The 14,509-nt window shown below is 40.6% G+C and overlaps 1 protein-coding gene across 12 annotated transcripts in view; it reads right to left on the bottom strand.

Annotated features, from left to right (window-relative positions):
* DST (dystonin) overlaps nucleotides 1–14,509 on the bottom strand; it is a 478,002-nt gene that overhangs the window by 117,410 nt on the left and 346,083 nt on the right. For 7 of the 12 annotated variants that reach the window (XM_088024332.1, XM_088024333.1, XM_088024335.1 and 4 more), the window contains 9 exons: nucleotides 14,304–14,453; nucleotides 13,971–14,186; nucleotides 13,630–13,779; nucleotides 11,674–11,907; nucleotides 10,274–10,426; nucleotides 8,244–8,477; nucleotides 7,523–7,789; nucleotides 4,154–4,696; nucleotides 2,939–3,115 (listed from right to left, as the gene is read on the bottom strand). In XM_088024332.1, the coding sequence (XP_087880458.1) occupies nucleotides 2,939–3,115; nucleotides 4,154–4,696; nucleotides 7,523–7,789; nucleotides 8,244–8,477; nucleotides 10,274–10,426; nucleotides 11,674–11,907; nucleotides 13,630–13,779; nucleotides 13,971–14,186; nucleotides 14,304–14,453 (2,124 nt within the window). The remainder of the gene's footprint in view (nucleotides 1–2,938; nucleotides 3,116–4,153; nucleotides 4,697–7,522; nucleotides 7,790–8,243; nucleotides 8,478–10,273; nucleotides 10,427–11,673; nucleotides 11,908–13,629; nucleotides 13,780–13,970; nucleotides 14,187–14,303; nucleotides 14,454–14,509) is intronic. The other 5 variants (XM_028097751.2, XM_028097753.2, XM_088024339.1 and 2 more) reach the window with 1 other exon arrangement.

Here is a 14,509-nt window from a genome sequence, read left to right as displayed (position 1 = left end):
TTAATGTCTCTACATGCTAACCTTCTCACGAAACCTATCCCCCATCATCCTGAGCCTGGCTCTTGTTCACTGGTTAACAGTCAGCTGGGAAACCCCCTAACTTTCTCTTCACCCCTAGTTTGTAAGTAGTCCCTGCAGGAACTCCCATAAATACCCTGTGAATATTACTGGATTTGTCTCTTAGACTGTAACCTCTTTGAGAATGAGTAATTTATTCTATTCAGCTTTTTTTTTTATCACCCAGCACAGTGCTTGGCACATAGTAGGCCCTGAGAAAGGTTTCTAGAAGAAGTAAATGAATGAAAAGTAAATAAATAAAAATATCAGGTATAAGATCCAAAAAGATCCTTTTCTATTTCAGCCTTCATTTCAGATTAAATCAAATGTCCACAGCCAATGGCAAAAATTTCCTCAACTAATTTTCATATTCAAAGTAATTTAAATGACATCCGGGCAGCCCATATACGTCAAAAGGCTTAGCAAGCTGTGGCCAACGTGGGATTTGTGATCTGTGTACCAGATCCTAAAACTGTCCCAAGAGGCCAAAGACACTATCAGAGTGGATCTGTCTAGGAGATTCTTTCACAGGTTTAGTTACAGGAAACATAAACAATTCCTCACAACAGGAACTTTACCTAGAACCAGGCTGAAGTCTACACCACAGACACAGTTTGTGGGCATTGCATACTTATTTAAGAGATGAAATAAGGTTATGAATACCTCCAAAAAAATTTTTTTTTAGAATGTGAGTTCTCCAAGGGGAGAGGCAGAGTTTTCACATCGTGGTGTCTTCACATCATTACAGTTCAGTGGTATCAGAGTGTTGACAACACAGCCACCAGTCCTCTGAATAATAATGCTAATAATGTGCTCTTGCACAGAAAGGTTTTGAACGAACCGACTTGGATACCCCCAAGTTGCATTTATTATCCAATAGAATATGCTAGTATTGTAAATGTAGAGAAAACTGATTTTTCTGTGGTAGTCTTACGCGTTTATATTAGTTAAAGAAAAATAATTTTTAAATGTTAGTAAAAATCAAAGAAATGGAAACTGCCTAATCCTCCTAAAAATGTATCCTTGCTACATGCTGAGGTCGTCTGTGAGGAAAATAAGAACATACGCCAAGAACAACTTTAATTGCACATTTAATTTTTTAAAATTACGCTGTGGCTTAATTAGAATTTATTTTCCTTCAAGACGTTGCTCTCCTCTTTAATGTTACTTTGGCTGCCTTATGACTAGAAGAGTCTTCTTCTGCAGCCCATACCAAGGAAGTTTTCCTCTGTTGGACAATTAATCCAGGTATCTGTTTAATTTAAAAACCACTACATCCTTTTGGGTTCTTCTTTTTCTTTTGGCTCTAGTTATAGAAAAATTACTTTCATATAGGATGGAATCAGTTTCCTGATAGAGACCTAACTTAAAATGTGTTGTTTTTAGTGCGTACACTTTCCTATACTAAAATACCTGACTTCGTAACTAAATGTCACGTAGGCAATCTTAATAATTATTTTACGCTATTGGCAACTTCTGCCAAAATACAGGCCTTTACAACTGCAGCCTCTCTTCTGCCCCTACTACACTGTCCTTCGACCGTGATCAGGTGGGACTGGGAAACTTTATTCAGACAGACCTGGTCTTGTGCTTGTGGGAAAGAATAAACACAAACAAAGAGGCCCAGGACTGGTAACGCACATCCAATGGAAGGGAGCCACCCCCAGGAGGCGACACCAATGTGGGGATGACCAACTAGAGCAGGACCTCTCCCTGGAGCCTCAGGTGACACTGGGTAAACTCTTCAGCCCAGGGGAGAAGCGGCACCTTCCCTGCCTGCCTGCACCTCACCTCCCTCCTCCCAGCCCACACTTCCCATCCCCTTCTCTCTGCCTGGACCTTACCCGGCCACATTTCACCCTTGGCTAGGACTTAGCTTTCTTTTAGCCAGAAGCAGCCAGTCTCAGGCAATATCTAGCATTAAGCTCACTCAGCAGGGCACCCGTTTTCCCCATTAATAGCACAATAATGATTTCTGATTCTGTAACGCGCAAATGCAGCTGAATTCCGGAAGTTAGTTGTTGAACTGGCAATACTGGGTTGACTTTCTAGTGATGGCAGCCATGATTGCTACCCACCTGCTAAAAGGAGACACAACTGATTTATGGACTGAAAATTTCAAACTCCAAATCACTGGTCATCTGGAACAGGAGTAAAGTGCTTCAAAAATGATCTCCCCTCACTTTAAGATTCTAAAATATGCTTTAAATTTAAGATAGACTCTCTCTGCCACTGTGGGTATGCTGAGAGTTCTGCAATTATTCAAGTCTGACATCAAGCCTGCACTTCTGAAGGAGCAGGTACACTTTCTGAGAACTGTGCTAGGCAATAACTAGAGTTTATGTCTCTAAGAAACATGGGGACACTCAAGAGGAACACCAGTCCTGGTCCTCGGACCTGAAATCGGACAGTGACATCCCTTCTTCCTTTCTACCTGTTCATTCTTGAACAAACCCTGAGTACCTCCTTTGGGCCAGGCACTCTTGTAGATGCTGGGGAGATAGCAATGAACAAAAAGAGAGAAAAACACCTGCCTTCATGGAACTTACTTCCAATGAAGGAGAAAGTTAATGAACAAAATAAATAAGTATAAAGATAAATAAGTGGCCAGGGTAATACTGGTTTTTCTTTAGGGAGGAGGGAGTGGTGTGATGCAAGCCGTAACAGCAGTGTCAAACCAGTTAAACAACAGTGGAAAATACAACCTCATTAGAAAGAGAAATGAGTGGACTATGAATTGGAGTCCCAACTCCCATTAGAAAGAGAAGTGTGTTTCCCATCCTCTGTTCCCCTTTCCAAAGTGAAATGATCACAAAAGTGTGGGGCAGCGGATTACTGAAGGGTTGGATCTCTCACTTTTCTCTCTGTCTCTTTCTCTTACCTTGGTCTCTTCTAATTGCCTTTGCAGGTTTTTAGGGTCCACAGCGATGGGTTCAGATAAGTGTTTGCTCGCTGTGACCTCACAGGCCTGGAGCCCTGAAAGAAGTCCACATGAAGCATCTTCATAGTGTTGATATTTATCCACCAGGTCTTTAAGATTATTCCCAAGGACATTGCACTAAAAAACAATAAAAATAAAAAATCAGAAGCGATTAAGGGTGGGGGATTAAAATCCCACTGTATCGGTGTTAAAAACCTTAGGACCTATGAGTTAGGCAACTTGGAAAACACCAGAGTTCAACCAAAGTTGGTGAAAACAATAGGACTAAGATATTTTCCTTCATGTGAAGAAGCATCTTCAAAAAGTAACCATAAAAATGAAGAGATAGTCCTAGATTTATATCAGTTCAAAAACATGTTTACAAGGGCTGGGTCTTACTACAGAATGAAGGATTCAGATACCAATCACCAGGGGAGGCTGATCTACCAGGACACATTCTGAGTTTTATGGACCATGTGTACAGCTATGTATTTGATGGGAAAGTTTTCAAAGTGCTTAATAAATCACTTCCATGTCACCCAAGACTGAAGTTGTACAAGGAGGCAAATAATCTAGATCAGAATGGGCAAAGGCCAATAACCAATGATGCTCTTCAAACCATTTGTGCGACTTGGTTAGTCTGTTCAGCTTATACTGTAAAGGGGAAATGTTTTCTTAGTTCTGTGGGTTTTTTTTTTAAACGAAACTTCTGCTTGTCCACAAGGAGAAGCTGTAACAGTCTGTTAGCCGTGAAGTATTAAAATAATGCACTGGTCAACTACATCTGCAAAACAAACAATTGCAGTATTGGTGAAAGGAAAATGATCTGACATGAAAGTTCAGGCCCAAGCCTGAAAGGGAGCAAATCTGCAAGCCGCGCTTTGGGTCTGGAACCAAAACATAAACGCCACCTGGTGGTCAGATCAGATGTTGGCGTTTTAGAGTTAAGGCTGCCTGAAAACCACTCCCCCCAAAAAACTAAATAGATAATTTGAGGCTTTTAACCTTTAAACACGTTTGCTGAAGTAAGCAGATGAATAAGAAAGGGGGAATGAGGACAAAACCACTTTATGTCCTCTGCTTCAGTTCTTAGATTTCTCGCTTCTAGTTCCAAAACCGAAGTGAAGAGGACAGAGTGAAAACTATAGTCACAGGCTGATCCAAAAATAAAATTACCTTCGAGTAGAGAGACCGGAACCGATCGGTGGCATGATCCAGTTTTCCCTGGACTTCTCTGTGGGTCGCAGAAGTATCGATGTGATCCTGCGCAGTCTTGCCGCTTCTCCTGCTGCAAGATTTGGCCGCTTCTAACACTCTGTTTCCAGAAATGGTAATGTACCTCAAGTCCCCTTTGTGAGAAATGACATCCTCTGAGAAACTCTTCTGCCGCTTCAGTTTGGTCATCAAGCCACCGAGGTCGTCTGCACCTGCTTCCAGGTTTTCCAGTTCTTGTTCTGACTGCTGCAGCCAGTGCTCGAACTCGCTGTAGTCGGCGTCGAATTTCTCTAATTCCTCCTGCAGAGAGCGTGTTAACTTCACCTTCTTCTCCGACTCGGCCAGCGTGGTTTCGTAGTGTGCTTTCAGTTCCTTCACGTTCCTCTGCAGTTTCTCCTGCTCCTCGGGAGACAGATAGTGGCCCTGTTTGTCGAGCAAGGTTTGTGCAGCCTGCGTGGCCACGAGGACGGCTTGGTGCTGAGAGACGATCCTCTCGTGTCGGGCCTGTGGTGAACACACATCAGCCTCACGTGAGGTCAGGGCAGTGACATGGTTCATGGAGCCTGTCAGGAGCCCCCTGGCGCCTCAGGACCGACAGGCTTAAATGATCCACAGGCCGGCAACGGGCCACTCATTAACCTCGTCAAGGTGTGCAGTAGTTCCCTCGCTTGCATGGGTGCATCCCAGAATAGCAAGCTTTGACCACTCTCATCTTATTTTTATGGAGATTTTCTAATATTTTCTAGAACAGTACTTAGATAGTCACAGAGGACAAGTACTGATTTTGAGAAGTTTGGAAAAAATGTGATGAATTTCTCTTCCAATTCTGGAAGCATCTACAGTACGATCTCATTTTAGTCACTGCTGCCTGACAACCACCCTGAAGGGACTGCCGAGGTCCTTAGCTAATTACTGAGCAAAGATATACAATATTTTTTATTAAGAAATGATCCTGAGAATACATTTGAGTAGGAAAAAGAGAATTTGTTCATTTTAAGGCTATAAAACCCCTAGGACAATAATTAAGCAAGAACAATATGCATTCAGAGAAGCCCAAAGAGAGTTGGAGGAACATAGATAATCAAAGAGAATACTGGAGCTACTGGGCTTCAGTGGGCCTCAGCTTCCTACATGGGGAAAAAGGAGACAATGATCCCTACACATCCTAGGTCTGCTGAAAGGAGTACGTGAGACCACATGTGTAGACTACATCCTGGCAAACCTGGCACATGCCAGGAATTAAAATCCACTCTGAGGACAGAGGACCGGTGTGCAGAGCCACTGCGTCCTCAGCCTTCAGGGCAGCTGAGTGGGCCTCAGGTAGCTGGAGTCCCTTTCTCTGCAGCCACAGCAGCTTCCCCCATCCACCCCAATATCCATACAAATATGGCCAAAAGGAAAAGAATCCTTCTGGGTAATTTTCTACAGCTGTCATCATGGTTTACAGGGAGCCAAACGACCTGATAATATTATCTCAGAGCTCCTTGACTATCTGGTTCACCCCCAACCCCACTCCAGGAACCCCAGTCTCTCAAACCACTACCTCCACCCCCACCTCGTGAGGCACAATAGGGGCTTTTTCCCCCAGGTGTTCTCATCTGGCAATAGCTCTTCCCTCAGGTATCTCTCCCGCACATCCCCTCTGAGGCTTCACACAAATTTCATCCTGTCAGGGACGCCTACTCAGATGATCCTATTTAATGCTGATAGGTGGCTCCCGACCCATGCTCACCCACCCATACCCAACTCAACTTATTTGTTTCAGCAAAAGAGGACTACCTCCTAACACCCCATAGTGCATAAAATCTAGTCATTAATAAATACCATCCTGACCTCTCACCTCACGATCCTCACATGCAAGCACCACGCACGGCAGGGAATTTATTTTGCTCACTGGGGAATCCCAAACGCCTGGAACAGTGTTGGCAACAAGGGCTAATAAGAGTAACTATACTATGAAATAAAGAGGACTGAGAAGCGCCGTTGTAGGAAAACTGTTCACTTACAAATCTGATCCCCATTAGTCAGCTGAGAACAGTCTCATTAACATTTGTATTCTGTCTATAAAAATACCTGCCCCATCATAGGCACACGATAAATATTTTTGTCCAAAGAACTTTTCTCCCACAGACTGTGTCTTAGACATTTGAACTATAATCACACACTACTCTCCAGTGGGTCTTCTGCACACAGTAGCTTACACAGACATACGTAACACCTTATAAACTATCTGATCCATCCCTTTCCTTTTATAAATGAGGAAATCTGGGCTGAAGGAAGAAACCACATGGCCTAGGACATGTGGCACAACTAGAAAGTGCTAGAAACAGAACCCTTGGCCAGGCCCTTGGGCTATCTCTCCACTCTGCCAGGACATTAGGAACTTCTAAAGCACTTTCAGAGACCCATATTCTTAGAAGAAAAAAGATCAGAAGGCAAACATCATGCAGTGGCTAAAAACAAGGGCTTTCCTGCGAGGCCTCTTTCTCTTTGAATCTGCCCACTGGTGTTTTCACTCCTTAGGTCAATTTACTAACCTTTCCTGACTTCTTTATAACTGACTCATAAGACACTCCTAAAGGAATTCATTAAATTTTTCATTTTAAGAGATACTTACAATAAGGTTTGGAATAGCTTCCTGGAAACTACAAATACAATAAATACTTCCACTCTTCTTCTGGTTTAATTTATATTTCCTATAATATAAAAACCTTCTATTCCAAAGACTCCAAAGACAAAGACATGGAGGAAAACACACAACACTGCAAAGGCACCTCAAGTCCAGTCAGGTGACGACAAAAGCCACGTGCGGAAATAAAAATGATCAGTTATGTGACACTCTGAAAAAGGTTTTTCCAAAAGGTGCCTCTGCTCCTGCACTAGATGTGCACGCCCAGGCAAGCTACTTCACTTCTGTACGTTCCAGTGTCCTCACCCGTGAACTGAGAATCCAGCCTCCGGCCTCACAGGGAGTGGGGGTTGCGGGGGGGGAGACACAGACTCAGTGTATTCACATGGGGAGAGTCTGCAGGGCCCATCATAACTGCTATCTATTTGCTATTAATTAATATCAGTTATCATTATTTCTATTAATTCCTCACAAAGCTGCTTCACTTAGAAGAATGCCACATCTAATGATTCCGTTCTCATTCTTTCTCACTTGCTTCGAGTTCTCACAGTAACTTATATCTGACACAATGATGCACCTAGAAGATGGGACTCAACTCTCGGTGGTCATTAAGGTTTCAAGAACGAACTCAGGTGGTGCCCCTATCTTCACAGACCTGAGAGACAGAATTTGACAATATCACTCTGTTTAGAACAACAAACCTTAACTTTCTGGTACTGCCGGTTCAGATTCTCCCCAGTGGTTCCAAGTGGCCCATCAACATCAGTTTCCAACAGGTTACCATTAACTTCATCCTCCTCTCCCATCATCGACGTGCCATCACCTTCTTGAAAATGGGTCCCGTTCTGTTCGATCACCTGTCTCTGCTTTACCCCTGCCCTGGCGGAGTCTTTGTCCACATTGGACAGCCAGTCCAGAAGGTTTTCTATTTTGGTTTTGCTCTCTTCCAGCTGCTTTGCAGCCGCAACCTGGAGAGAGAAAGTTCACAGGAGGTATTCTATATGCTGGTTGAGGCACTAGTTTCAAGACATTCCCAAAGTAAATATTTAAGATCATTTAAAATTAGAGTGGGGAATACTAAAAACGGACACACACTGAAAACTGAACATAGTGAAATTAAACCTTTGAGCCAGAGACAGTTACTTGGAAGTTCCCACTATCCTTAAAAACACATTACAAAATTTTAACTACAATTGATGAGTGCTCATGCAATCCCACTTAAATTTTTTTTAAAAAGCTAAACAAAGCCAATTCTTCAAACTTTCTGTAATATTTGGTCAATTATATAACTGGAAACCCACAATTCTAGTCTCTGGTACTAAGCACTGCTTCCTGGCACCCAATTCCACTTAAAAATTCAAGTAGCTGTTACACGAATCATCTTCAACAAAGCAAGAGTGTAGCACATATTTGAATAAGGACCTTTTCAGTTTCTTCTTTGATTGCTGTTGTCACAACTTTATCCAGCTCCTTTTTGGACTGTTCTGCCTTTAGATTAAGCTGTTCACACTTTAACTTGGCTTCGTTAAGTTTTTGCTCAATCAAAGCTTTATCTTCTCGTGACAGCTTTTCGCCATTCTCTTTTAAGAAGTTCTCTGTATTTTTCACTATTTCTGCCAAAGCCTGTGCACTTCCTTGCATATCTTTCTGTAATTCCTTATAACACAACAGAAAAAAAACTCTTATTAAATTATTACCTATTTAATTCTTCCAGAGTTGTAATTCTAAAAAACAGAGTGAACAGAGGAGAGTTGAACATTTATTTATAGGTTGAAAAAGCATAGTCAATTTGAGACGGTTTACTTAAATCACAATATTTAATTTAATGTGAAATCTCAAAGAGCATTAAAAAAAGCTGTGAGATTTTCATGTTTCACAAAGGGATATGGTTTGTAAAACACTGAAAATAATGAATTTAAGGAGCATGTAAGTGGACCAATTCGTTAAGCAGCTGACTCTTGGTTTCAGCTCAGGTCATGATCTCAGGGTCCTGGGATCGAGCCCCATATCGGGCTCCACACTCAGCAGGGAACCTGCTTGAGGATTTCTCTCCCTCTCCCTCTGCCCCTCCTCCTGCTCTCTCTCTCATTCTCTAAAATAAATAAATAAATCTTTTAAAATAAGAAAATAATGAATTTAATAATATAATCTATACAAATTTGCACACACCAGATATTATCACATTATGTGAGCACACTTATAAGAGCTTTTAAAGACATGATAATAGTATTTATTCAGTTTCTAAACATTTATTTTTTTAACATATATCTATTACTCAAGATAAAAACAAAGTAATTCTCCCAGTGAACTAAGATAACTTCCTCTAAACCCCAAGGCTCTCTAATATGCAATGTTTGCTTCTTTGCCCCAGCTGCTAGGAAGCTCAAGATTAAGATCTCTCCTCAGCAGTTATAGCTTCCCTTTGTCTAGATTTCTCTATGGAATTTTTCCTCTTCTCCTCCTCCTTTACTTTGTGTTTTCATTCTCCAAATTACACTGTGTTTGAACTTTCACATTATTTTCCCATATTTTTAATTTAAGCCTTATCAAATTATTCGAAGTATTTGAATGGGAAGAGATACTACTTATTGAGCCACTACTATGTGACATTAACTGTGCTAGTCACTTAATTAACACATAACATTGCCTTAACTCCTATAATCAGTGAAGTATGACCGATGAAGAAACTGAGGCTTGAAGAGATTCTTTATAAAGCTAACAATGTGGAGTGTCTGGGATTTGAACCAAGAGCTATCTACTTACAATGAGAATGTTCTTTCTCCTGACACCAAAAGAAAGCTATCTTTACCCATCTTTATTGTTTGTTCATTTGATGAAGAGGGACAAATTGTAGAGAAAGAGGAAAGGAATAGGAAGTGAAGAAAGAGAAAGAACCCAAACGAATGCCTATTTCACCTCTCGTACAAGTGAGTGAGCTGGCCTTAAGTGGATGCAAGTTTTATTTTATTTTATTTTATTTTAGATTTTATTTATTTGACAGAGAGATGCAGTGAGCGAGGGAACACAAGCGGGGGAGTGGGAGAGGGAGAAGCAGGCTTCCTGCGGAGCAGGGAGCCCGATGAGGGGCTCGATCCCAGGACCCTGGGATCATGACCTGAGCCGAAGGCAGACGCTCAACAACTGAGCCACCCAGGCACCCCTGGATGCAAGTTTTAACTCCTCACACAAGGTATTTCCATTAGCAACTTACTTTATATCGCCTTCCCTCAATATCACGAAGGTATTTCCGTTAGCAACTTACTTTATATCGCCTTCCCTCAGTATCTCACCAACACAGTCAAGAAAATTACTGGCTTTCTTAAAGTTGGAAATGTAACTCTTAGTATCAAGTTTAAAGCTCACCTTGGCTCAGAAAAGGTAAAATGATTTGCTAATAATAGTAATTAAACTTAGTATCAACATAGACCTGCTGATGCAAAACCAAATTTTACCTCCTGCTTGGACTGATACTTCTTCAACTCAACTGTGCCATCTCCAATCATGAAGGCTTCTTGGTGGCCAATGAGGCGATTTTCAGTTTGGGTGAGGAGATCGCATATTCCTTGGAGTTTCTCTTTGTACTCCTGTTGACGCTCTGCCATAATCTAAAGCAGGGCAAAATCAAAGCATCTTAAATGTGTGGTCATAAACTCACTATTGTGATTACTCCTTATTAGAACACATTTTGCAAGTTCTGCACATTTTACGAGTTCTAATTGCAAAATTAGAACATATCTTGCAAGCTTTTCTGAGTATGCTGTAAACATGATAGCAGTGGGGTACATATTGAGCAAGGTGACACAGAAAGTAAGAGCATGTCCCATATACAAAGAAGGAGATCATGTTTGGATGAAACTGCTCAGTAGAATACTGGCCATGCATATGTGTAAGAGATGGAACTTCTGACCGACAGGAAGAAACATTCCATGTTCTTAAGCTCTCGAAACCTGCAACACACACAATTAATTCTGCAAAAGGATATCAAAACAGAAGTTAGTTGTGGTTTGTCTGTTAACATATTTGATATGTGTATATAGGTTATCATGCTAGAGACAATGCCTAGGTGCTTCAAGATATAATAAAAGGAGCACTGCATGCAAGTAGTGCATTAAGTAAAAACATTTTTTTTTTACTTAATCACTATGCCTAAATTCACTGCCATCCCTTTGCTCATTATCGTTATTAGATGTAGCACTCTAATAATTCACTAAATTAAGAGATTAGAAAATCAATACTAATACTTGCATCTTTCATTTTCCTATTATTGATACACTAGTTATGCATCTTAGAGCCATTGATCATGTTTCCTAGGAGCCTAACACATGCCAGGCAAGTAAAGTAGTAAGTGTTCTATATTCATTCCTTTATCAATGCTCACAATACTGCCAGGTAAGCACAGTTACTATTTCCAATTTGCCACTGAGAAAACTGTGGCTGAGTGACACGCCCTAAGTCACACATGACCGACTGTAGCTGGGATGTAAACTCAGCCACTCTGGCTCCACAGCCCATGCCCTGTGCTGCTGTGCCCTACCACCTCCCAGAGGAAAAAGGTACTTAACCTTCTTTATCCATATGGTCACCAACTTATCGAAATTTCTGAGTGCATCCATATTTCCTACTCCCAGGAAAAAAATCAAGACTCCCACTTGAAAACAGTGGTTTCAGAGAGTCATAAAAATTAAAATAAACTGTAGCATTCTTATGGAAAACAATATTGTTATATATTCCAGCATCTCTTCATTATACCCTGTCCACTAACTGCCCTTCCAGATCCCTGGGTATCCACATTACAGGTTTCACACGGAAGAACTAAAAACAAAGAATTCCAACTCCACAAAGAAAGGCAAACCTTCTGATCATCAAGATCTTGTTCTAGCTGTAACTGAGTCTCTAAGTGTTCCACCCGGGCAGTTACTGATTCCTGCACATCAAGAAAACATTTCTGAGTGGTATTTAGGAGCCTCAGTAGTTGTTTGCTTTGGTTCGGAGACAGGTCTTGTGCACATTCAGAAATGAAGAACTGCACATCAAGGGCAGTGGCCTCCAGCTGCACCTTGGTGTGTCCAAGGTCTTTTAACACATTCTGTGAATGAAACAGTACAAATTATAAAATGGGAGGTAAGCCATAATATAAAGTTTACATTAACAATATTTTTTTATTTTTATTATGTTCAGTTAGCAACTGTATAGCACATCGTTTTTGATGTAGTGGTCAATGATTCATTAGTTACGTATAACACCCAGTGCTCATCACAATACATGCCCTCCTTAATACCTATCACCGGGCTAACCCGTCCCCCCACACCCCTCCCCTCTGAAACCCTGTTTGTTTCTGGGTGTCCACGGTCTCTCATGGTTTGTCTCCCTCTCTGATTTCTCCCCCTTCAGATTTCCCTCCCTTTCCCTATGGTCCTCCGTGCTATTGCTTATGTTCCACATATGAGTGAAACCATATGATAATCATCTTTCTCTGCTTGACTTACAAGCTGGTACAGCCACTCTGGAAAACAGTATGGAGATTCCTCAAGATGTTAAAAATAGAGCTACACTACGACACAGCAATTGCACTACTAGGTATTTACCCCAAAGATACAGATGTAGTGAAAAGAAGGGACACATGCACCCCAATGTTCATAGCAGGCAATGTCCACAATAGCCAAACTGTGGAAGGAGCCGAGATGCCCTTCAACAGATGAATGGATAAAGAAGATGTGGTCCATATATGCAATGGAATATTACTCAGCCATCAGAGAGGATGAATACCCACCATTTGCAAAGACATGGATGGAACTGGAGGGGATTATGCTAAGTGAAGTAAGTCAAGCATTAACAATATTTTAAAAATATAATTCTTATATAAGGGACTCAAGGTTTTATTATTTTTTCATGATCCGTTTAGTCAAAAATCTATTCATCACCTAGTAGCAGATGAAATTATTTAAATACTATGGTAATTAATATTATAAGGAAAGACAATTCTTCTATTTTTTAATTTATTTTATTTATTTTTAGAGAGAGAGTGCAGGAGGAGAGACAGAGGGAGAAGGAGAGAATCTCAAGGCAGACTCCCCCCTGACTGCAGAGCCCAAAGCAGGGCTCGATCTCACAACCCTGAGATCACGACCTGAGCTGAAATCAAGAGCCTGAGGCTTAACCAACTGAGCCACCGAGGCACCACTCCTCTAAGAATATTTTAATCTTGGCTGCCATATCACATTTAAAATGTAACTCCAGCAAAAGATAAAAACCCAACTTACATACATTTGGCATGTTAAAGGGGGAAATCAACGTTAAAATATTACTTGCTAATATTTACAATATCCATGTAATTGTGGTTGCACATAAACAAGTCAATGGGGAATCTGAAACATAAATTCAATGAGCTAGAATTTCAGCTTTCTGACTCACAGGCCAGGAGCCTAAACATCATTCATGAGGCATGCTATTCATGTTAAGAACTATGTTGTATTTATAAGAATAATTTAACTATTATTCTAACAGTTATTAATGTGACTAATACATAAATAAATACAAATCTTAAGATGTCAGTGGTGGTAAGAGATTGATAAGGCAGCTGGGAAAGCATCGGAATGACGCCCATAGAGTTGGGATTATTTTATGGTTCTGTCAACCACGAACAAACATCTCTTAGAGACAAAGGAAATAATCCCTTTAGATTTAGAAGTCATTTTTTTGTAAACATTTGTTATATTAAGTCTGGAAGTTTTTAAATGTACATAAATTTATCCCATTTATCTTGTTTTTTAAGTGTACATAAATTTATCTCATTTATCTTGAAACTTGCCTTGAGAAACTCCAAACTTCTCTTCACATGTTCAGTATCTTGTATATTCACAATCTCAATATCCTTCACAGACTTGCTCTTCTCTGATATCCAATGTGAGAACGACTCAAGTTTTTGCAGAAATTCTTCATGGGAAACTGCTAGTTTAGACTAGAAAATAAAATCATGTTTTCATTTCTGTCAATCCCCACATTTTGAGTTCCTACAAAAAAATGGTTCTGTTTCAAGGCCCTAACAGTCTGAAAATAAGACTTCATCTCATCTCATGACTAAATTTTCAAATAATCAGATTTTCTTCAAAATTCAAATGCTGACTTGGCATGAAATGTTTCGATGCCTACCATTTCAGAGTCAATTACGAGCATGACGTGTTTCATTCTTTCTGAAGACACACTGCTGAGGGAAGAGAAAGCAGTCTGCAAATTTTGGTGGCTTGTCCTCAATTCCTCAAGCTGTCCTCTGGGGAAGTCACTGGGAAGAGACTTTAAAAACTCTTCTGCCAACTTCATGTCCTTTCTTAAGAGAACAGTAATTGGAGCCAATCCCAATTCAAATGTCTGCAAAAAATACATATCCCAGAACTATTCAGTGAAAACACCAATCACAATGCATTCGTTTTTTCCAAATTAACACCAGCTGACAACCATCCATAACAGGCAGCAGACAGTTCTTACCTCTAACTGTTTAAGTCGGTTCCTCAAAGTTTCCAGATTATTATCCAGAGATTCCTGGTTGTCTAAAGGGGGCTTCATATCTTGAAGTAAAGCCAAATACTCATGCATTTTTGATGTGTGCTGTAAACACTGCTGTAACTCAGTGGAAAACTAAACACAAATTTGGACATTTTAATTCAATAGCCTTTATGTAGTTTTTTAAAGCA

Source organism: Eumetopias jubatus, unplaced genomic scaffold (assembly GCF_037043125.1).
Source record: "Eumetopias jubatus isolate StellerSeaLion01/CBP00866 unplaced genomic scaffold, mEumJub1_p1.0 scaffold_6, whole genome shotgun sequence".
NCBI lineage: Eukaryota > Metazoa > Chordata > Mammalia > Carnivora > Otariidae > Eumetopias > Eumetopias jubatus.
This window is presented reverse-complemented; position numbering and strand designations above follow the sequence as displayed.